Source organism: Anastrepha obliqua, chromosome 4 (assembly GCF_027943255.1).
Source record: "Anastrepha obliqua isolate idAnaObli1 chromosome 4, idAnaObli1_1.0, whole genome shotgun sequence".
Taxonomy (NCBI): domain Eukaryota; kingdom Metazoa; phylum Arthropoda; class Insecta; order Diptera; family Tephritidae; genus Anastrepha; species Anastrepha obliqua.
The window spans coordinates 26,876,427-26,901,819 of NC_072895.1; the positions used below are offsets into that span (position 1 = coordinate 26,876,427).

At 38.6% G+C, this 25,393-nt stretch overlaps 1 protein-coding gene across 2 annotated transcripts in view; it reads left to right on the plus strand.

The window, feature by feature from the left end:
• LOC129244743 (transient receptor potential cation channel protein painless) overlaps nucleotides 1–24,938 on the plus strand; it is a 93,470-nt gene extending 68,532 nt beyond the window's left edge. For both annotated transcript variants that reach the window (XM_054882552.1, XM_054882553.1), the window contains exons 2-5: nucleotides 18,054–18,195; nucleotides 18,279–18,461; nucleotides 19,798–21,765; nucleotides 24,081–24,938. In XM_054882552.1, the coding sequence (XP_054738527.1) occupies nucleotides 18,136–18,195; nucleotides 18,279–18,461; nucleotides 19,798–21,765; nucleotides 24,081–24,650 (2,781 nt within the window). In that variant the 5' untranslated portion in view covers nucleotides 18,054–18,135 and the 3' untranslated portion in view covers nucleotides 24,651–24,938. The remainder of the gene's footprint in view (nucleotides 1–18,053; nucleotides 18,196–18,278; nucleotides 18,462–19,797; nucleotides 21,766–24,080) is intronic.
• The last annotated feature ends 455 nt before the right edge of the window (nucleotides 24,939–25,393 follow it).

A 25,393-nucleotide genomic window follows, 5' to 3' on the forward strand; every position in this document is an offset into this window, starting at 1 on the left:
TTATGACCTCATCATTTGATGAAAAACGCTTTCCATGCATGCATTTTTTTAGGTCTAGAAACAGATGAAAGTCGCTGGGAGCCAAATCTGGTAAATGCTCTTGATGGACGGTGGATGCTCCAACAATTCTCGAACTTTAATTCACTGATTGTAGTCATTACCAAAATGCTCTTGTGACACGACAACTCGCTGTATCCTGATGAAAAATAATTTTTTCTTTTACAAACTGCTTATTTTTTCAAGAATTTTTATCCTTCAGCTGCTCTAAAAGGTGCTAATAATATTTAGAAATTATTGTTTTACTAGCTTGGAAGTAATCTTCAAACAAAATTTCTCTCAAACCTCAAAAAACTGGTGGTAACACCATCTTGTCCGATTTCTGGACACGAACTCGTTTCGGAGCCGAAAAACCAGGCTCACACCACTCTTTAATCTCTTGTTTTGATTTAGTATCACGTTGATAGACCCAAGTCTCATCCATAGCGTTGAATCGGGGCACAAAATCCGCTTTATCCTTTTCAGAAGGCCCTATAAGTATGTTGCTCAGTCACTCTAATGTCGCATTCGAATGTGTTTTTGTTCCATTGTTAGCGAATGCGTCACCCATTGTGCACACAGCTTTCTGAAGCCCAATACTTCAATCAAAATATTGACTAAACTGCCCAATGGGACGTCTATGGTTTTTACTAAATCTCTTTCAGTCACTCGACAATTTTTCAATACGATGTCCTATATTTTTTCTACGATTTCTGATGTTGTTGCTGCTCAACAAAGTCCAAACTAAAACGTCGAATAAATTTATAAAATTATTTTTTGGAATTATAAAAATCTTGCCTCCACACAGAAGCTCATCTATCAACTATCTCGCCTCGAAACTCATATAATTTAAATTTTTGGGTGTGGCACAACTATCTACGCTATTAGTACGACATTTAGACTGTCATATCACACAAATGTTTCAAGCGATCCACTCAAGGTGGCATTACCCTACCACCTTCAACGTTAAGCGAATGAAGACTAGACGAATGGAATTGTTGATAGAGGCAATCAACTCCTTTTGTGTCCAGTATAGACATTTCATAGAAACTATAGCAACTGGCATTGACAAGAGATAGAAGATAAGCTCTTCAGCTACAAAGTAAGCTGATAGTAACGTAGTTCCGTGCCAGTAGACTTGCCTGCAGGGCTACTTGCAGAGTCACTGTCTGATAGAGTAACAAAAGTAACAACAAAAAGTAGCATCCGCAAAACCAGCAGCAAGCAGTGAAATCATTTTGAGGAAAGAGCTGTCAAGTGACAAATGTTTTCATCGGTGTGGCCGAAAAAAATGTGTCAACACATTTCTACACAAATATACGCATTCCAGTTCCTTAAAAATGCAGCGAAGTATTAACTTCTTTGGAAAGCTGGGGCAAAACGCGAAAACCCAACAAAATTGAATAAAAGAAAAATAAACATCTGGCGTTTTGTTGCTTTTGAGAGCGTTAATAGGCTTTGAGGGCAGTCAAAGAGACTACACAGTTATTAAGTACGTACTTACTTTGGTAGCGACGAGCAGGCTTTTAAATATTTCTCAAGAATTTTGCAAACAAAACAAACGAAAACATTTTAAGCTAATAAATTTTAACATATAAAGGCATTTTTTGTTCAGAAGCAAAAAAAACAAAAACCTACAAAAAAATCTGGAAAAATGCGTAAGCGCAACATTTTGCTGCTACTAACCTTTCTCTGCTACTCACATTTTGCTGCTACTAACATTTTGCCGTGGTTGTACAAGTATAAGTACAGGAGGAAAAATGCGTAAGCGCCATATTTTGCTGCTACTAACCTTTCTCTGCTACTCACATTTTGCTGCTACTAACATTTTGCCATGGTTGTACAAGCATAAGTGTTCGTATGCTTGTGCTATACACACACACCTTTACATAAAAGTAGAAGCGCAGTTAAGCTCAGCTCTCGGTGTCACAGCTGGAGAGCGCGATATGTAGAGTATGTAGAGTGAAATAAGCAAAACAACTGCGTGCGAGTGAGTAATGTGCATGACAAAAGACGCGTTTGACATGGGGTCAAAATAACAGCCGAAACAATTTACTATTTCACAGACACATACCAACAGACATACATTTACATTAGTTGTCCATCTGTTCATTCAGCTTGTCCGGTTGCGGTACGCATTATTCTCTCACTCACACTACTCCTCCCTAAATAGTTGTACATTTGATTTATAGTTTTTTGAATGTTTATTGCATTTTTTGTTTTTTGTTTTTGTTCACTGGCCCACGTCGAACTTCAACTGAGAATCACTTCACATTTATCTGTGTTCGAAAAAAACTCCACATTAGTATATATGTACATGCATACATTCGTCCAGTGTCCCATACTGACAGTGACGGCAAACGCAGCAGCCACTCACTCTGTCAGTCAATTACTCTGTCTGGCTGTGTGTCTGTAATGCCAGTTCGTAATTAAGTTTCACCCAAAAAAAATGTTTTCTGAAATTTGCCGAATTCGGAACTCTGAAATTGAGCCTGCAACTTTTAGTTAATATTTTGTTTGGTTTGTTTTTTTTTTTTTTTGTGGTGTATATTGTTTGTTTTTGTTCTTGGGTGTATTTTTTCTATTTTTTTTTCGTCACTTATCACATCATCGCTGAGTTCATCCATTTGAAATGCTGGAATCATTTATTTACTCGACCACTTCACACCAATTGCAATGGCAATGTGTGAGTTGCTTCTGTTGTTTAGCTGGACTGTTGATTGGTGGGCGTTTAAAGTGTATGGGAAGCTGCATTCATGCATACTAAATGTATGTACAGTAAACTCCTGGTAGTGGGAACCTAATATTTGGGTCGTCTGTTTATAAGGAGCAAAGTGCTCATATTTTCAAGCTGCATATTTTTACAATGGGTTGGCTAAATCAGTAATGGCGGGAGAGCCGATGACTACGAGGCTACTCGAACGCCCTCCGAAACGCTGGAATGAGTGTTGCACATCCAGCTCTATCGATAACTAACATTTTTTTACATACAATACAGGGTTTGATTGAAAAGTAATGAGCCTTATTTTTTTAAGCAGTTTTATTAAACCTTTTGGCTTATACAACTAACATTCTTCAAAATAGGATTCTTGAGAGTAAATACACCGCTGGTAGCGGTCCTTCCACTGCAGGAAACATCTTTTAAACTCATCCGCCGGAATCGCGTTCAATACGGCTGTCACAGTTTTTTCGATCGCCTCGATGGAATCGAAACGCTTCCCCTTCAGCTTTCTTTTCAGGCGCGGGAACAAGAAGAAGTCCGGAGGGGACAGGTCTGGGCTGTAGGGAAGGTGGGGACACACTGGAACAGGATTTAGTCCTATAGGGATTATATAACTTTGTTCACACTTCGTCGAACGGAGAGAAAGAGATTTACCATGGCATAAGATTTGTCTGCGGCTACGATAACCCCACCGAAATTTTGGTTCATTTTGAAAATTAGCATCGGACATTTATCCCGTCCACTTTCTAATAATGGTCATTTTCCAAATTACAAAATCTACGACATTTTTGTCATTATTAAATTTATTGTGCTATTTACCAGTTTTACAAGTTTTGGTACGAAAATCGCTGGAGCAAAACTAGTAATAATTTGAACATTTTTGTTTTTTTTAGTGGGTGAGGAGGTTTCAAAATGCCCTCGCACTTACAGCGATCGTCATGTACTGGATTTCCCACTAAAACAACTTCTTCGGGAGTGCCAAGAACGGCATCCATAAAGGACCAATTCTATTCACCCCAGTCGGGACCCACCATATTTGTAGCCTGCTTTCATGCTATAGGCTCGTCTTCTTGTGTGTCTCTCTCTCTCTGTGAGGCTTCGCTTTGTTGCACTGTGTCGAGATCTATCTTTTTCCCCGTAGTACGTCCTCGATGTATCACTTTATTGCGTTGGAACAGTTTGTTGATTATGTTGCTCGGCCCAATGTCGCCAATCTGCTTCTCCTCAGAGCATCTAGTTCGGCGAGCCATCTGTCACAACTAACCATCTGTTCAGCGTCATCGCATCTGTCCCATTTGCCTCTTAATGGAATGAGTTTCGCCGTCTATCTGTTACTCAGTGCTTTAGTGCCCATTGGCTTAGCCACCGCAGCATAGTTTGGCAGATCCGTTCCGCGATGCTATTGATGATGTGTTTCTTTTTGGAGTCCCACGCATCCCTTCGTTCACGGTTCAATCTTCTTTTCAGCGTATGCACAAGGGGGGGTGCTATAGCTTTGGCCAATACTGTATATTTATACATTGATTCTGAACTTGTAAATATTGAGGCATCTTAGCTTTCCATACTTTTATTTCTTCGATGAAAATTGCTCGTTATTATCTTCATGCTGTGCTAGTTGCAATATCAAAACGCTATTATGTTTATGCTTTAAGACACATAAGTAAAAAAAAATTAAATAAATAAGAAGAAATATTAAAACAAAACAAAATTCAAAAATAAAAAGTGCAAAGAATAAAAAAATTAAAAAAATTATGAAAGGTCCAACCGTTCGTTAGGAGTTATGAACTTTCAGTTTTTTGTGCACATTTTCGCAAATAAGTTTCATCAATCAAAAATTTTTCGAACTCACAAAGAAATGTCTGGGAAAACGAAACAAACATAATTCTACAGCTGACGACCAGTCTGTTATAATACTAAAATATATGTATACATATACATATACATATACATATACATATACATATACATATACATATACATATACATACATACATACATACATACATACATACATACATACCTACAAATATGATTGACAGCTATTTGGTTATGATTTATACCTTTTCAACAAATTTACCGTAGCCCAAATAAAATAAAATTAAATTAAAACTAAAATTAAATTAAATTAAATTCATTCCAGCGTTGTGCTGAAGTTATCCTATGTTCACAGCGCTCGAGTTCATTGTACCTTTGAATAGTTTTATAAGGTTAAATATACAGCGGAAAAGGGGTAATAATCATCTCAGCAGTACTCAAGTAGGTAGGTAATCACCTACTCTAACACCTACACCTTCTCTACCTTCTCCTAATTCGTACTTCTCCGATTACTTCTCATAAGCATCCCGTTGCAAACACACCCCAAGGTGCTGAGGCCAACTTTTAGTGCATGCAACCGTCCTACCGAACGCATCGGCCCACCATTGGCAAAATTGTAAATAATTTTACATTATTAGATGATACTCAACCGATTAGACCAGTTACAGCCCAAAGTGAAGAGAAGATTGCGGCTGTAAACGAGAGTTTTGCCGAAGATGTGGAAGCATCGATTCGGCGCCGATCTCAACAGCTTGACCTATCTTATGGCACTACTTGGGCGATTTTTCGAAAAGATCTTGGTTTCAAAGTAGATAAAATACAGCTAGTCCAAGGTTTGAAAAACTCGCCGAAGAACCGAATTTTGGGATGCGAATTTTGTTCAGCGATGAGACCAATTTTTGGATACCGAAAATTGAAGCCCGTGTTATTCACTACATTTGGTGCCAACAAGTCGACGGACGGCGCTACTTAGCATACAGCCCGTGAAGCAATGGATTTGCTACGTCGTCGTTTCGGTGAGCAATCTATCTCTCGTCTTGGACCAGTCGATTAGCCTCCTTTGGACTTTTATTTGTTGGAATTGGTAAAGTTTAAATGATTTGTGGTTAAACCCGTCTCGATTGAGGCCGCCTCGAATGAAGCCAACTTTACTAAAGTTATTCACGAGATACCGACAGACCGACCGAAGTCCTCCAGCGAATCGCGTAGTCATTCAAAATTGGTGTGTACGGATGGCCGAATTGCGGTTCAGTTGCGCAATTGCGACCAACATTTGAAAGGGATTATCTTAAAAAAAATGTCATGAATGATTCTAAACAAAAATAATCAATTTGAATTTTCGTTGTTTTCTTGCAATTTAAAACCCGATACCTCTAAATTAATCACCCTTTTTACGTAGGTATCTATGTATGCCCCATATAACCAAAAGTGCATATTTTTCTTGCTTCATAGAGCTTAGCTGCTGCTTCATTTCACTTTGAATTGTTTACAAACAATAGAAATACCAACGAATCTTTTGTATCTTAGATGATTTCATTGAATTTCTCCTCAATTTGTATCTGTTCTCTGTACACCCACACATACAAACATACATACAAGCATACGCAGACGTTTGTATATTCACTTTAATTACTTAAACAATGCTTCCGAATTCTTTTCAAGTGATTGACTCTTGACTTCTGCCACTACGCAAATGCCAAATGTGGCACACTACAACAACACATATAGGTCTTTGTTGCACGTAACTGTGACCCGCAAGAAGTGACTTCTTCAAGGAATTATTTTATTTGTTAAGTGTCCGTAGCATTTACAAGGCTACTAAAAATTATGCGGTTCCGTTTCCTTAGTTACTTGTGGCTCAGTTACGCAGAGCTTACATAAATGCAAAGTCATTTAAGTCAGAGTTTATTTTTTATATGGGTAAGACTCCGTCAGAAAATATGAGATTTGCAAGTGGTCTTTCGATTTCTTTGAAACTTTGGGAAATATTAGTTCTAGGTAAGATACATTCAAGCCTAAAAGGATTTTGAAAAATTTTCAAAATTGAGTCATCTACGCCATGTTGAATATCGGGACCGTGTTTTTTCAAAAATCAATATTTCTTGAACCGGTGGATGGATTTCAATGCAATTTACAGACAATATAGAAACAAATAAGTAGTTTAAATTAGTATTATGTAAAAAAAAAATTTCGAAATTTTGACCAAAAAAAAGTCAAAAAATTTTTTTGAATCAATTTTTAGTTGATTTGGCCACTTTTTTAGATTTTCTGTTATACACGTAACGATTCCTTATGATTTAACCTTTATTTTGAAAAAAAAAAATTTTATGGTGTCTATAATAGTTCTCGAGATATTGCGATTTTAGTGGAAGCGAACACCGTGAATTTCGCGGTTACGCAGCGCAGGAGTAGAAAAACGCGCACAGACCTGCAGCAGTCTGCTCCAGTCACTTCATACAGGAACACATAACGCAGCGCGAACCGTGCGTGCGTACGCGAAAGTGCGTGCGCGCTTCCACTAAAATCGCAATATCTCGAGAACTATTATAGACACCATAAAATTTTTTTTTTCAAAATAAAGGTTAAATCATAAGGAATCGTTACGTGTATAACAGAAAATCTAAAAAAGTGGCCAAATCAACTAAAAATTGATTCAAAAAAATTTTTTGACTTTTTTTTGGTCAAAATTTCGAAATTTTTTTTTTACATAATACTAATTTAAACTACTTATTTGTTTCTATATTGTCTGTAAATTGCATTGAAATCCATCCACCGGTTCAAGAAATATTGATTTTTGAAAAAACACGGTCCCGATATTCAACATGGCGTAGATGACTCAATTTTGAAAATTTTTCAAAATCCTTTTAGGCTTGAATGTATCTTACCTAGAACTAATATTTCCCAAAGTTTCAAAGAAATCGAAAGACCACTTGCAAATCTCATATTTTCTGACGGAGTCTTACCCATATTCGAAATAAAATTAATTAAAACCATACTTATTTTAAATAGGAATTCAGTTACTACTTGCTGGCTGATGAATATTCAATAAAGGGTAGGCAATTTTTTGAATAATAAAAAATATTGTTTGGTATTCCAAATCTGCCACGCATTCAGGCTTACAGATGTGGTTTCTTTTGGTGAAATTTTCGATGGCTCTTAAACATAATTGGAGTGCTCTAACTCAGCTTATTCTACTTTTTAATGCTCTGGTTTGTCCACTTATCTCTATCTTTGTGTTGGTTCTACAGGCACCAAGCGCGGATGTTTCTGTTGGTCAAATTTGTTGTTGCCAAAAATCGTGCGGTTATTATTTCCAGGAATTTCGTCTGCAATGAATTCATTGTTTCTTTACTCTCTGCGAAGCATTTGGCATCATATTTTTTAACAACATCTCTGGTTATTTATTTTTATTTAATTTATTTATTTCGATGTATTCAGTCTATGACATGAACATCTTACGGACCAGGATTATACAATTTTACCTAAATAAAAACTTCCCTAAAAGGGCAATCGAAACTATCGGGACAGCTCGTCAATGGCACATTTAAAACTAGGTGTTGGAGTTGAAAAGTCATTAATTACATTTAATAGAATTTACATATCGTAAATATCCATACCATCAGCACTAAGAGAAAGAAATTCCTACAAGTGAATCATTGAAAGTATTGCCCATCCCTGGCTACTACTTTTCCCATCTTTCTGGTAGATCTCGTATACCGTCGGGGTAAAACTGTTCATCTTTTGAGACTATCAACGGATCAAGCCTATTTTTGATGTCTTCATATGAATGGAACTGCTGGTCAGCTGGACTATGTGCCATCGATCGGAAAGGTGATAATCGCACGACGCAATATCTGGAGAATATGGCGGGTGGGCTAGGATTTCCCATTTCAGTGTTTCCAGGTGGGTTTTAACGGGTTTGGCGACGTGAGGTCGAACGTTGTCATGCTGTAGAATCACTTTTTCATGCCTCTCCGCGTATTTCGGCCGCTTCTCGCGAAGCGCTCGGCTCAATTGAAGTCGATACCGATCCCCAGTGTTGGTTTCGCTTGGTTTTAACAGTTCATAATAAATAACACCAACTTGGTCCAACCAAATACATAGCATAACCTTCGCAGGGTGATTATTCGGCCGAGCCTACGACGTAGAAGCATGACCGGGCAGTCCTCATGACGTTCTTTTCTTTGGATTGCTATAATGAATCCATTTTTCGTCACCCGTCACAATGCAATGCAGAAAACCCTTCCTTGTTTGCCGCTGGAGCAGTTGTTCACAGGCGAATAAGAGACGTTCAACATCCCTTGGTTTTAACTCATAAGGAACCCAAGTCCCATGTTTCTAAATTATTCCCCAATCATGCAATCGCTTGGGAATGGATTGGCGGGTTACTCTTAATATTGAAGCAAGCTTTTCTTGCGTTTGACACGGATCCTCATTGAGCAATGCCTCCAATTCAACGAAGGTTCGGCCTTCCTTCACGCGGACGGACGTCAACATTAAAATCACCGTAGTTGAAGCGACGGAGCTATACTCGGCACGTTGTTTCACTTAAAGCAGCTTCTCCATAAACTTTTTGTAGCTCTCGATGCGCTTCAGCCGCCGTTTTTTTCGAATGAAAGTGGAAAATCAACACTATTTGGCACAAAATCAGACATTTTCACAAAACCAAAAGTGTAAGATATCAAAACACAATCACTAATGTGTCGAAGCAGTTTGTTTACCATATGTCTAAGCTTGGTTTATAACGTTGAGGTTATGTTAGAATCGACTAGCACACACTGCTGGCGACATCTATTGACAAACAGCGGGAACTTAGTTGCGCACCTCGATAACGCAATCCGCATAAACGCATTTCAAATTGTAATTTGAATGAATGATATTTTCAATTGAGCCGATCGACTCGAATTGTTCGATTAATTTTCTTACCCGATCTCAACGGAATTTTGTAAATTTGAGAATATGTGTTTTAAGGCTGCGTCATTTTCGTAGATGGAGAGTCACCAGCGAACTATGACAGGGGGTAGGCAGGTAGGTGAAATGGCTGAAGTACCATTATGATGCCATTATGAGATCTCCAACAGGCAGATATCTACAGCCAGCCAGAGGTGTCTATGTTATGAAGAGGATTGATGGGATTTAGGTCGATGAAAGGAGTACCCACTGACCTTAACCGTGTAGCTACCAAGCCCGGACATTTACAGATAAAGTGCTCCATAGTCTACTTCTCTGAAAGCTCCGCACAGCTTCTGTAATAGAGGTTAATTGGTAACCCTAGCTTTTCCGCGTATATTCCGATCGTCCAATGACCGCTAAACACAGCTACGAGTATAGAAAATGAATGGCGTGGAGTCCCTAGGACTTTCTGAGCTCTCCGTCTACTGTACTGGGTCCAAAGGGTTTTCGAAATAGCATATGAAGAAATTGAGCTCCATCTTTTCTGCCCCTTCCTGAGAAATAAGTTTTGCAATTCCACTTTAACAACAGTCGAGGGGATGCCGATGAACGGGGAGGAGGTCTCTGAAACCAATTCAGTCACCTTTCTGACAAGCTCATCAGCAATCTCATTTCTCTCCCATGTTCCCATGTCCTGGAATCCAGATCAGACAAATCTTACCTGGACATCCAAGAGGTTTGATCTTCTCATTAGAGGATCTGCACCATGGCGTCGTTAGTGCCTTGATGGGGGCATGACTATCGGAAAAAATGTTAATATCTCCCTCGCTCCCTCGTTCTCTATGCATTTTGCACGCCTCCAGAATCGCAAACACTTCTACCTGAAAAACACTGCCTATGGCGGTTGTCAATACAGAAATCTACTAATAAAAAGACTCGAACTTGAAAGTCTCTAAAACTGGACTTTTACTTAACAGAAGCTCACTCGATCGAATTCCCTTCCGGGCTTAATAGGAATTATTATTTTCTTATTGGTCACTCATCAAGTCCAAGACAGCGAAATTAGTATTCATTCGTAGTGTAATAAAATATTTTTTATTATTATTATTATTTACATGAGAACTAATAATAAATAATTAATCCACTAAAGATAAGCGCCGACTACCAAGGCCTTCGGGGCTAAAAGTATAGCAAAATCTTGTATGAGTATTCTCTTAGAAGATGCTCTCTTTAGCCTCCCAAACGTAGGCTGTATATTCGAAATAGTTTGAAACAACAATTTCAGGTAATTTATTGCTGCGCACGTCAAGCCATATAAATATTCTCAAATAAAGAAATGATTGATTTTGTCTGAGTGTTTGTACGGTAATTGAGTAAGAAAGCTGAAAACTTGATCAAGAGCTCTTAAGCTTTTTGTTATTACTTGTGTAGGAATAAACTCTCGTAAATGTCTATGGCAAAAACAAAATTAGGCCACACTCATTAAGCACTTAGAGCGCACGTATAGTCGCATGTTATGTGTACTCGTGTGTGTGTGTGCTCGTATATGTAACCGCGTGTGTTTAATTGCGTTGAGAGTATTTAGCAATCATTGACAATATCGGTTATCCCGAACATTTCGAATAGGTATGCATATATGGGGTGGTTTTTAAGAACTTTGGTATGGAAAATGATAATGCAAAACAGAAATATTTTTGGAATGATTTTTTTTTTATTAGAAGCTTTAATAATAATCTAAATATAAAAACAAGCCTGGAAGAGCTCATAAGCCCGGACGCATATAGAGAAGCCATATACACAAGAAGACTACGAAGAACAAAGCCTGGAGACTCAGTGGCCAACGCGTCAGAGTTATGTTGTAAAATTTTAATTAAAAAAATATTAGTTGTTTGCTTTGCTAGGTGCAATACTATGAAATTTTAAGCTATTTTAAGCTTGTTAAGTTTCAAAAAAAAAAAATTACAATATTATCTGATACAAATTTTTTAACAATTTTTGACTTTTTCCAATAAATTTGGCTGCATGGTGTCAATGGTGGCTTGAGGTATTGGCTTCCACTGCTTCAAGAGTTGCTCGTTTGCCGACATAAAACATAAATTATTTAACATAGGTCCGTAAAACGTAATCCAGCGGCGTTAAATCGCACGAACGAGTGAGCCCGTGACAAAAGAAACAAAAAATTGCTCACCAGGTCGATTATTTTGACCGTGAAATAGACGAAGTGCTCTATGAACTTCGCGGAAAGAGTAATTTTAATAAGTAAATTTAACCAATTTCGCAGGGTTGTTCTGACGTTAAGGGGACAGATACCTGTAAACGGCTATATTTTCCCTGATTTTCATTAAAATTATTTAAAATGAAGAAGTTAATATATTTTTTTCAAAATTCGCATACAGTTTATTTATACATTAAAATAATATAAAAATTTTTTTTAATCATTTAAAATGGCGGATGTACGATCAATTATTCCAGGAAGGTCGCAGCGAGGCTTCTGAATACAAAAAACCAATTTTTGTTTGTTTATTAATGTCATAATTTCTATATGAATTAAACAAAAATGAAAAAAAAAATTGCGGAATAAAATGCTTAAAAAACAATGAATTTTGGGCCGAATTTTCCTACTATTTTTGCTTGGAAAAAATTATTTTTTCGAAAAATTTTCGAAATTGTTTATGTGAATTTAATCATGTGTAATCATTTAATGTAATCATTTAATATAATCATTTAATGTGAAGTACTATCATAAAAAAGAAATGTGCAAAATTTCAGGAAGATCGCTCAATAACTTTTCGAGCTATCGTTTACGCCAATTCGAAAAATATAGTTTTGAGAAAAACGCGTCTAAAGTTTGAATACATGAAAATTCCTCTCCCAGCTCTCGAACGCAAAGAATAGAGTCGTCACGATTGACGATCTATAATATAAGACATACTTAAATTTACGTTCTAAAATTTTTTTTTTTACATATTCTTAAAGGATAATAAAGGGTGTTTTTTTTAGAGGTTAGGTTTTCAAGATGAAATAAAACGTATATAATTTAATGTTATGGCCAAGAATTTAGCTTTATTATAAAGATAAGGGTTTGCCATTATGTTTTAAAAATGATTTCGGGCAAGTGGCCGCCGCGGCTGGCTCGAATAAATTCCCGTCGAGAGGCCCAATTTTCGACCACTTTTTGCAGCAATTGGGGCCGTATGTCAGCAATAACGCGCCGAATATTCTCTTCCAAGACGTCAATCGTCTCGGGCCTATCTGCGTAGACAAGCGACTTCACATAGCCCCACAAGAAATAGTCCAGCGGTGTTATATCGCACGATCTTGGAGGCCACGCCACAGGTCCACGGCGCGAGATAATGCGCTCACCAAAAGTTTCCTTCAATAAATCGATTGTTGCGTTGGCTGTATGGCATGTAGCGCCGTCTTGTTGGAACCAAAGGTCGTCCACATCAACATCGTCCAATTCAGGCACGAAAAAGTCATTAATCATGGCTCTATAGCGCTCTCCATTGACTGTGACATTATGGCCGGCTTCATTTTTAAAGAAATATGGACCAATGATTCCCTCTGCCCATAGAGCACACCAAACAGTGACTTTTTGAGGATGTAACGGCGTCTCAGCAATGGCTTGTGGATTATGTTCACTCCAAATGCGCCAATTTTGCTTATTGACATACCCATTCAACCAAAAGTGAGCTTCATCGCTGAACAAAATTTTCTTGTGATGCGTCGCGCGAACCGAACCATTATTTTCGTAATAAATTTGCACGATTTGCAAACGTTGTTCAGGTGTAAGTCTATTCATTATGAAATGGCAAACCAAACTGAGCATAAATCAAGTGACAGCTGTCAAAAAGACCATCTACGAAAAAAGTAGTGCCAACTTGAAAACCTAACCTCTAAAAAAAACACCCTTTATTAACATTTTATGAAAAAAAAATGAAAATTTTTTTTTTCGAAATTTTCCCCTTAAGCGATTCATGATGACTTGTGAATCCTTACTGAGCAGAAATGTCATAGTTGTGGATATCGATAGTTCTCATGCCGCTAAAAAACACACCCGATACTTGCCCTAACCCTATTCCTACGATTTTTTCTCATATTTATTTAAAAAAATTTTAGTATTTAAAAAAAATTTAAGTTTGAACTACAACAAAAAATATGAAGCGCAAATTTGAAACCTTGTACATTTTTTAAAACTTTTAACTTTCTAACCAGAATTTTCAAAAATTTTCTGGGTATACAATTTTTTAGCCCATTGCATAACCCAATTTTTAGCCCATAGCAGACTATTGATTTTCGACGATTTGTTGATGATTTTTCGGTGAGGTATCACGCCTATTCTTCCATGTCAAGTAGATGCTCGAATGTTTTATATGGGCGAAAAGGTTTAGCACCGTCAATAAAATCAAAATTGATAGTTTTTTTTTTTAATTTGGTTAGCTCAAAATCGATTTTAGGGCAATGCCTTGGACTTGGACTCCATTTTTTTTTTAATAATTTCACGTAGAATCCGGGTCTGCTAGGAACGGTGTGGAATAATGTGTATTTATGCATATTTATGCGTTGCTTTTTTGTTTTATAAATTTGTATCATCCCTACTAAGTGCACACTTGTTTCTGCTTCTATGCGCATTAATTGCAAACTTTTTTGATTGGCCTCAAATTCTTACTTTGCAAATTATTATTTCTCTTTTTTCGCGAGCCTCATTAATTAAGCCACAAATAATTGGAAGTGACTGTGCTGGACAACTCATATGAATACTCATTTAAATTGAGTAGTTGCTACTCCGATTCATATAATTTGACGTACATATTTAAGTACGCAATTGTGACTGCTTTCATATAATTGACCAACTCAAGCACACGAGGATGGATGAGTAAGCCTCTGAAAATTGAAATATGGAGGGCCAAAAAGTGTTTTAATTTTTTTACTTTAATTTTTTTTAATTTATATTTTCATTTTTCTCGCTTTGTTCTTCATTCACCGTTTCTAAAATTTGTTTTGCCTTCCAAATACTACGATTTTCCGAGGCGCTCAAAACAGGCATTTGTTTCATCGACGACGACCCCATTCAATCTTTATCGCTAAGCAAATTCTTCATATCCGAAAAGAGGATATGATCACTTGACATAAATATTTTATCAGTAGACTTAATTTTGCATGGAAGCTGTAAAAATGAAGTGTCTGCTAATGAAATAGTTTACACGCCCTAATGAGTGAATAAATTCTATGAATGACTTGCAATGCATGCATACATACATACATACATATACATATCTATAATCGTATGCAAATTAATGTAATTGCACTTAAAAAACTTTCAGCTAATAAATGTATAGGTCAAGCCGATTATCTTTTATGTACTTACATTTTTTTATTAACAAATAGCAAACGCGAAAATTTTATTTCAATGAAGATTTCGGGGTATGTCGACAATATTTGGCCGATTCTAAATAAAGGCAAAGGATGGGTTTGTGTTTAAATTCGTTATAAATTAATTTATTTCAATAAAGTGCCTCTGTGTTTAAGTGGAGTGTGTTGAGCAGACGATTGGGAAAAATTAGTCATCAAATTTTGCTTTTGAATAACTGTTTTATAACAGGGTCCGGCACTCCAAGTGTAACCAATTAAAAAGGCCTTAAATTTGGAAAATTACTTTTATTCAATTCAAAGTAAAAAATGTGTGAAAATAATACAAAATTAAGAATCAAATTACTTTTGCTCGATATGACCACATTTTGCCTCGACTATAGCCTTGTTGTTATTGTTGAAGTAGTTGAGTATTTCCCCTGAAATAATCTTAATTAATGACCAGCACCATTTTACCACTGTCTCGCGTGATGATGTCTTTTTTTGTTTTTTTGTTTGCTTCCAAGTCAGATCAATTTATTGAGATCCAAGCATAACAGCAAATTCTTTATGTCGATGTCTGAAATCTCACTTATTTGCTGCAAGAAAGGCTTACTGAAGGTGCTGCCTCCTGGTGGCCAATCGATGACTCAAATTCTCGTATAAACGGTCGGTCAAATAAACCCTTTGGTTTTAGGAATTTAGGAATTGCTCGATTTGAAAAATTGTCTCGTCAGAAAACACATTCAGAAATTGACCGCTTTCGTCCAAGCGAAGCAACTCCTTCACTCTCTCAAATCTGACTTGTTGCTGCTTTGGTGTGAGATCATGCGCCTTTTGGATCTTGTAAGGCTTGGTTTTGAGAACCTTTTTTCAGTATGCGGCGGATGCTAAGGTCAGATATTTTCAGTTCTTTCGCCATTTGATTGGCACTTCGTCGGGGATTTCGCTCAAGTCGCTTCTTCACTTTTCGAACCATTTCACGTGACGTTGCAGTCTTTTGATTATCACCTCCATGACGTTTCGCTATGCTACCAGTGTCATAGCAACGAGTAATGGTGCGATAATCAAAAATTCATTTACTTTGAGGTGCTCGAGCTCACGAACAATCGCTGGTTCTGATTTACCAGCCAAATGTAATGCAATCGCACTATTGCGTTTGAAATCCATTACAGATTTTCTTTTTTCGCGTTTACTCTCAGCGAAATGCTTTCGCACGCTTGTAAACAATACTCTGGACTGTCATTTAGCCAACCAACAGTCAGCCGATGCCCGTGCATCAGCTGCGAGAGCGGTCTGAAGTTGGTTACACTTTGAGTGCCGGACCCTGTTTTTAGTCCTGCCATAAGTTCTGTTACAAGTGAAGCCCGCTATAGATATGAAATTCTAATATAATACGTTTTTTTAATGAAGTTAGTTTCATGTAATCATGTAAATATAATATTAAAAAAAAACAAAAAAAATTTAAATTTTCATTCAAAATGCGCACCATTTGCTTTTGCACAAGTCTTCAAACGATTAGGCCATTCAGCTAGTGCAGCACGCACAGTTTCCATAGATATTGACGATGTTGCTCAAGCCAAAGATTGTTTGAAATTCTCCAAATTTCTGTGAGGCTTTCGACAGGTCATGCCCTCCAATTCTGACCACAAACTATAGTCCAATGGATCCAAATCTGGACTTACAGACGGCCACTCATCTGCAGCTATGAAACCAAGAATATTGTTTTTTAGTCACTGCAGGGTTGCTTTTCCTCATAGGCTGGAGCGCCGAATCTTGCTGACAAATTGCACGCTCTCCATTGAAGAGATTACTACTCAACTGCTTCCCCACGCCTTCTAAGACATCCTCCTGGAAGAGATGCAACGGCTTTGCAAGGCACTCGCTACCAAAGCATTACGGAGGCTGGATGGTGGCCACGCTGAACCCTTGCAACCACATTTTTTGCGTCTTTAGAAGTTTTAGCATAGATTTTGTCCTTTTGCTTATTAAAAATTTCTTCAACAGTGAACATTTTCTCATCTATGAAGAGTACATTTTCATGGCCGTTGACTGCGTACCACAAGAGAAGCGGCTGGCATCTGTCGAGTCTAATTTTCTTCAAGCGATGACCAGTCGAGCGACGGAAGGCTTTCATTTGGAGATCATCTCAAACTTTTTTTTGTTTTGTGTTTTTTTTTTTGTCTGAACAACTCGGAAGTACAGCACTCAGACACATTTAAGTCCATTCTACTGCACTCGCATTCCCTCTTAATTTTCTTTAAATATACCCGACCTTCGAAGAAATCTGAGTACATCTTGTGGTGCCCAGGAGCCAAGGTGATCGCTATCTTTAATTAGTCTTGACATGGATCTTATCGATACATTCATTACCCTGAACATGATTTTCTGCTTTCTAAAGGGATTTTTGCGAATTATTTCTCGAACGCCTTTTTTAGCTGCTTTGGTTCGAACCAGGCAAGGACGACCACTTCTTTTTCTGTCTGGCACTTCAGACGTTTAGGAAGAAAAACGATTGCGGTAAACAAACATTCTCGAAATATTGCATTTTTTCAGCAATTCGTAAATCTCACTTGCACTTTTACCGCACTTTTGTAATGCAATCACTGCAGGTTTTCCTTGACTCCCCAATCCATTGCTAACAAGCGAAATTTGCCACGAAACTGAGTATAATTTATGAGTAGACTGTTCATACGAATAAAAGCAAAAATAACGGAGCTTTTTTCTACAAATTTGCTCCCGCCGTAAGCATTGTAAAATTTGTCACAGAATTTATGGCAAGACTCAGTAAATGCCCTGTATGCAGTTATAATAAATTATTTCCATAGCCAGAAGCTAAAGCTCTATTAGCACATGGCAAATGTATGAGAAAACCTTGTTTGTCTTTTGTTTTTTATGAAGTTGAAAATTTACATATCAAATTATAATCTCCATTACGGCGAACATATTTCTTCCAACTGCTATAGTTTATAGAAACACCATTTTTTTATTATTTTCTATTTCACTTTAATGTAGTAATTAAAGCGTATAATAACAAAAATAAATGATTTGAAGTAAACAAAAAAAAAAAATGAGTAAACAGACATATGTCTGTACGTGCTATAGATTTAATCTGTGTCAGATTGGCATTACATTATTTTGCCATGGAAGCAATTTAATATTAGTAATGACAAGCAAAATACCTTTATCAATGCTGTCCAATGATCTCACACTGTGCCTAATCCGCTTACCATTCCAGATTGCGAGTAACATTGTGCTGACAGCTGAAAACTTGTGGGAATCAAAGCAAGTGCCACCCGAGACGCAAAGCACAAAGCAAAATGTCCAATAAACCATACAGTTCGATTAGTATAACCAATTGCGGTTTAGATGACCCACAGGTAATTGACACATGATCGATTACAAAGTACAATCACGAATAATCGCCAATTGCTCTATACACACACACACCTATGTTTTACAGAGTGAGCTGGGTGCCGCCTTTGCCAACAACAACATAAGCGACTTTCGTATTGCGCTCGATAAGGGCGCGAACCCAACAACAGCCGATGACAAACACATGAGCGTATATGAACTGGCCCTCAAGACACATGGACGTGCTGCTTTTGTCGAGGAGTGTTTGAGGCGTGGTTGCAGTCCAAATCATGTGAGTGATGTGAAGTTCAAGTACAAAGTGACATAATTCTGAAGGTTTGAGAAAAATTAGTAGATGTAAGCAAAGTGTTTAGTTCTGTCTTTCTTCCCCATGAAACGTAAAGCTTCAGGTTCTTTCGTCAAAGCAAAGAACTTATGGATGCCCAAGTTCATTTCTTCGTCTAAAAAATACAGTGCGATTTATTAAATGAATGAATAAACTTATTATTTTTCTCGATTGGCGCATTAACCGCCTACGTGGTTAACAAACCCAGTCGTTTCTTTCTCGTGCTACTCGGGGTCAGTTGGTCACACCAAGTGAAACCAAGTCCTTATCTATCTGATCTTGCCCACGCAGGGGAGGCTTTCCTCTTCCTCTGCTACCGCCAACTGGCTGCGCATCGAATACTTTCAGCGCCGGACTGTTTGTATCCATTCGGATGACATGACCCAGTCAACGAAGCTGCTGGATCTTTATGCGCTGCGCTATGTCTATGTCGTCGTAAGGCTTATACAGCTAATCGTTCCATCGCCTGCGATATTCGCCGTTGCCAACGTGCAAAGGTCCAAAAACCTTCTGCAGAATCTTTCTCTCAAGGGACTCCCCACCGGATGTTGTCATCATCCAAGCTTCTGCGCTATACGTTAGGACGGGCATGATGAGAGCCTTGTAGAGTGTTATTTCCGTTCGTTGAGAGAGGACTTTAATACTCAACTGCCTATATGAAAAAAAAAAATAAATAACTAATTGGCACGTACACTTCTGTTAGGTGTTTGGCCGAGCTCTTCCTTCTATTTGTGGTGTGCGTCTTGCTGTTGTTTGGAGGGACCTACAATCTCAAGACGACTCCGAAAAGCAGATATCTTTTCATGAGGAGCTTTATCATGACAGAAATACACTCGGAAGTTTGTCATTGCCTGCCGAGGGGCGACCGCTATTAGGAAAAAACTTTTTCTATTATTTGATATTGGTTCACGGAGATTCGAACCTACGCACTTCCGAATAGTATACACGCCATTCGGCTACGGCGCCGCCTACTTAGACCAAAGTAGCACTTGTTGGCAAGAGGAGTTTCCGTTCGATTTAAAGCTGACATTGTTATCGGTGTTGATGCTGGCTCCTAGCTAAATGGAGTCTCTTCCAACCTCGAAGTCAAAATTATCAACATTAACGTGGGTGCCGTAGCGCGAGTGCGCCGACTGTTTGTTTCATGACAGAAGTTACTTGGTTTGTTTCCCTATCGAGTTTGGACAAGACAGAACTAACACCGCGATCCACTTCGCACCAGGTTCATTTAGTTCTACTTTCAATTCATCATTTAAACTTTTGCTTCTTTTTTCCATTTCAGTTGAATCAACACTGGAAGAAATCAGCCATCAGTTTCGCCGCCGATTCGCGTGACCCAGAAATCCTAACCGTACTCTTATGTAATAAAGGCATAGAAGTGGACCGACCCTATGCAAAACTTACGCCACTCAATGCACTCGCCAAAAATTTGACTGCCGACAATCAGAGCGATGTTAGCGCTTGCATTAAATTGCTGCTTGAGTATGGCGCCTCGCCCAACAAACCCGACGACCGCGAAATGACACCACTCAATTATGTTTTGAAGAATCGTAAGATCGATGCGCAGACGAAGCGCGATCTCCTTCAGTTTTTCACCTCGCTGCAAGACATAGACGTGGATAGTTTTCGTGATGGTGAGGTACGCGAATTGCTGCGTCGCAATTACCCCGAAGTGTTGTTACCACCGCCGCAAGCGAGTGGCGCCGAAGTGAACTTTGATAAGCTGATTTCGCATTTACGCAACGGCGATGAAGAGAAGTTCGTGCAGCAGTTCCAGTTGTATCAGCGTAGCACTTCAGAAAGGGGCAACAATGAGAATGAAGAGCAAAAGCTGCAACTATTCATGGAGTCGATTAAGCGAGGCGCACACGACGCATTCGATACGCTTTTGAATCACGATGTCAATATTAACAGCGTCAAAGATGGCCAAACACCCATACAGATTGCCACCATTTGGGGTAATTGGCGTGCACTCAAAGCCCTACTGGCGCTTGAAAATCTAAAATTACGCCGACAGGATCAATTATTAATAACTGTAATCGGTCACTTGGGTGACGAGCCTTTGTATGATTTTGTCAACTTCCAGAAATGTTTTTACATACTTTTGAATTCGGAACGCATCGATGTCAATGAATCCGATCCCAGCGGTTCCACGCCGCTTCACTATGCCGTCAAGTATCGCAATCGTTTGGTCATACAAGAACTACTGCGTCATGGCGCCTATATTGGTATGCGTAGCGCGTTTTCCGATCTACCTATCGACGGCATGCACCCCGAAGTGCTGGAGGAACATTTTGATAGTTGCATCAGCACAAATGGCCGCAAGCCCGGTGATAATGACTTTGAAATACTGATCAATTTCAAGAATCTCATACCGCATCCGTCCTCAAGTCATGCCAAGAAGTTGCGTGCACAAAATTTCCGTGAAGAGATGCCACCTATCGCATTTATAGCCGAGTCAAAAGAGCACCGTCATCTACTTCAGCATCCACTAATCACCAGCTTTCTGTTCCTCAAATGGCATCGACTCTCTGTCATTTTCTACATCAACTTTCTGCTCTACTTCTTCTTTGCCCTGAGCATAATCACGCACACGATTCTCAAATTCCGTGAGAGTGAACATGAAGCCATTACTGTATTGTTCGGCCTCTTCTCCTGGATCGGTATTATTTATCTGCTCTTGCGCGAGATAACTCAGTTTGTTTTGGCGCCACTAAAATATTTCCGCTCGCCCACCAATTACATGGAAGTTGCGCTCATCATACTCTCCATCATGACCTGTACCGAGCCGAGTTACACGCGCGAAACGCAACGCGTAATCGCAGTTTTTACGATATTACTCGTGGCTTTGGAACTTTGCCTGCTGGTCGGCTCACTGCCCGTACTCTCCATATCTACGCACATGCTAATGCTGCGCGCCGTCTCGAAGAGCTTCATCAAGAGTTTTGCGCTCTATTCGATCTTTGTCATCACATTCAGTTTGTGCTTCTACATTCTGTTCGGCAAACCATCGGAAGGAAGTGAGGGAGCGAATGCTGCAGATGCAGCGAACTATGGTGGTGAATTCAATAAGTTTGCCAACCCCTTCACGGCCGTCATCAAAACGATTGTGATGCTAACCGGAGAGTTCGATGCTGGTGATATTGAGTTCGACACTCTCTACAGCTATTTGATTTTCTTGATGTTCGTGGTATTCATGTCGATTGTGCTGTTCAATTTGCTCAATGGCCTGGCCGTTAGTGACACACAGGTGAGTAAAAGGCGGTCAAGTATAGTATAGTCGTTGTTCACTTAACAACGAATAACGTGAAACTAAAATCGGAAGAGGATAGAAAAATGTCCGAGGCTGGGGCACAAAAAAATGCTAAATTAAGTTACAAATATTGTAATCTGGTCACGCTGATCACCCTTGTACTATGATGACGTCACGAAAATCAGCTGATATTGTAAAATTTGTGGAGAGTAAAGTAACGAAGGCACAATAAGCGTCACCCCATTATTCTCTCCATTGAGGAGTTATATGTAGTTTCATTGGTCTCCTCTGATTGCTCCAACTTTCTTGAGGATTATGTAACAACTGGCTAACGCAATGTGTGCCTACAAATTATATGGGGAATCTCTGATTTCGGCAAATAGCCACGAAATTAGTACAGTGACGTTCAAAATAAACAAGACTGAACTAAAATAGAATTTACAGGAGCTTTGTTCTAATAACTTCGAGTTTATCTATTCAAAATAGTTCCCTCTGGCCTCAATAAACTGTTTTGCGCGATCTAAAAGCTTTTCGAAAGAGTGTTTCAGGTCATTGATCGAAATTTCCTTCAGGATGTCGGTACAAACCTTTTGGATGACCTCTACGAACGCAAAACGTTTTCCTGTCATGGCCAAATGCAATTTACCGAATAGGTAGAAGTCCCACGGAGCCATATCTGGCGAATACGATGGGTTATTGATGGTTAAAATGCGATTTCTAGTCAAAAAATCAGTCACAAGAGTGGATCGATGAGATGGTGCATTATCATGCAATAAGCGCCAACTTCCTCCCGCGCGGTATTCAGGGTGAATTCGCTTCAAAACGCCAAGATAGAAAATTGCATTGACAGTTTGGTCCGTTGGCAGGAACTCCTTGTGGACAATTCCCTTCGAATCGTAAAAACAAATGAGCATCGACCTGATTTTTCACTTCTTCAAACGCGCTTTTTTGGGTGGTAGCTCGTCTGGGGCCTTCCATGCGGCACTTTCACGCTTAGTTTCAGGTTCATGTTGGAAACGACAACGTTTCATCACCAGTTGCAATGTTGTAAAGGAAATTCTCGTCTTTTCTCACCTCTTTGATGAGGTCTTTCGCATGTTGACTTCTGAGCAATTTTTGGTCCTCAGTTAACTTGTGCGGAATGAAACGTACACGGACCTTTAATAAGGCCAAATGATCAGTTAAAATGCGATAAATCGATGTTTTGGAGATATTCAACTCCGATTCCATGAATTTCAACGATGATTGCGGTTCATTTTTCCTAAATTAACGAACAATTTTGATGGCGTTTTCGGTCATTACTGATTCTGGGCGGCGGCCCGTATGTTCATTATCATTTATGTCCTTACAACTATCTCTGAAACGTGTAAACCACTCATGAACTCTGGTGCGCGATAGACAATCATCGCCATAAACTTTTTCATCAATTCAAAGTTTTCGGTAAACCTAATTTATCGGTTTTAAATTTATCAAATATCAAATTTTTAAAATTTAAAACAAAATTTGATATTAGCTCTTTGTTCGAAACTAATTTTTGTACCGATGACAGAAACATACTGACCCTTTAGACGCAATAACTTCGCTTCCACTGGACCGAATGTCACCAAGCTTTCACTGGAAATCAGCTAGGGAAGTAACTTCCAACGCAATAACCCATTAAAAAGATGGCGCCATCAAAAACATTTTTATGACGCCAGTCTTGTTTATTTTGCACTTCACCTTGTAGTTAGCTCACAAACATATCCCTCTCTTTTATATTCTCATTCACGTCTCGCTCTCTTATCTACCTCTCTTGCTCTTGAAAGCAGACTCAAAGCTCCTTCCCCCTTAAAAGCATTGATGCAATCAGCCGGATTGTCGCTAAATGTGTCGGTGCTTGCCCTCAATGCCGTGCACAAGAATTGGAAATCGGAAAAGAATAGAAAAGATGTGTTTGAAAGAGCACATGCTTGGCGTCACGGCCCCAAGGATATCATATACCATAAATAATATTTAATACCGAAGAAATTTTGAAAATTTATTTGATTGTACTTCGATCTGGAACATGAAGCCTACCCTTCAATATTTCCGCAGCTTAGTTCTTTAAAAAGAAATAATAAAACATCCAATTTTGTTTTTCAACCTTTTGATGGAAATCTTTATCTGGACCGCACAGCGCTCCATTGCTTTTGTGTTTGCATACCCCAGTGGACAACTGGGGTCACAAGTGTCAAGCGTGAATGACGTATGAGGCCATTTGCAAAAATTATAAATCTTCCAATGCAATAACTTTAATAATTTTGTCTTTCTTTCCTTTTGCTCTCCACCCGCAGGCCATTAAAGCACAAGCCGAACTGAACGGCTCCATTTGTCGCACCATTCTGCTCACGCGCTACGAACAAGTCCTCACAGGACGCTCCGGACACGCCAGTTTCATCGTAACACATGAACCGTTTCGCACCATATGCCGTCGTCTGATGAATCTGGATTCCAATTATATTGTTGGCCGACAAATTGCTATTCTGCCGAATGATAACAACAAAGTACTGGTCGGTGTGCCCAGGAGCAATGGAGCTGTGGAATTGCAAAATGATCTGTCGCGTACAAATGGGGTGCGCAACTCGAAATCAACATTCCTGCCATTGAGCGAAGAGGATAGTGATCAAGAGAAGAAGCTGCTCGATGCGCCCGTCTCATTCTTACCCTGCTGCTGCACCTGCATTACGGGCAAGTGCTCGGAAATGGATAGTCGCACAGTGAAGCTGGCGATAGCAGTGATCGAACGCACGGCAACGGCCCAGCATGACAAAATGCGGGTTGAGAATACGGATCGAAGGTTGAAGAATATCGAAGAACGGCTGGCGGAGATGGCGCAGCTGCTACATAAACTGGCGGCAGAGTAATGGAGGCGAGGAGGCCAAACACTTGTTTACAGTATAAAAATCAAATGCAATTTTTGTATGTTATATCATTTTTTTTTTAATTATAATACGCATTTCACGTGGCCTTAATGTAATTTATTTAATTTTATATTTTAACACTTTGAAATTTACAATTCAATAAAAAATGCAAAGCGCTAAAAAGAGTTTTCACTACTGTTTGTATGTATGTATGTTATTTAATAAAAATAAAATCGAAGAACTAACCAGCTTTATAAAATTTTCATCTAAATTATGCCCATAACTCAAAAACATTTTCTTTTTATTTAGCAAAAAAGTTATTCAAAAAACTGGATAATTAGTTTTGCGCCACCTTTTATATTTAAAATTTTTATTTATCGAATCGATGAAATCTAATTTCTTACAGACTATTTGATCATTACAAATCTTCGTATTCACACATAAAATATTAGGTTGGGGAAAAAGTTCGTAGCATTTTTATAGTTTCTTTTATTTTACAATGATTTCTTTGCAAAGAGGAAGTATTCATTCGATAGAACTCCTCTGCTCTACAAAACTATATTAATTGCACTTCTGAATTATTTAATTTTTTATTAGTTTTGAGGCTTAGAAATGGAATACCCAGGAGACAAAAAACAAAATTTTCAGCACTTGGTCTTCTTTGCATTTCATCCAGGTCAAAAAGCTGCTGGAGCTGCCCGGAACATTTGCAACGTGTGTGGAGAAGGAGTCATAGGCAAGTCTAC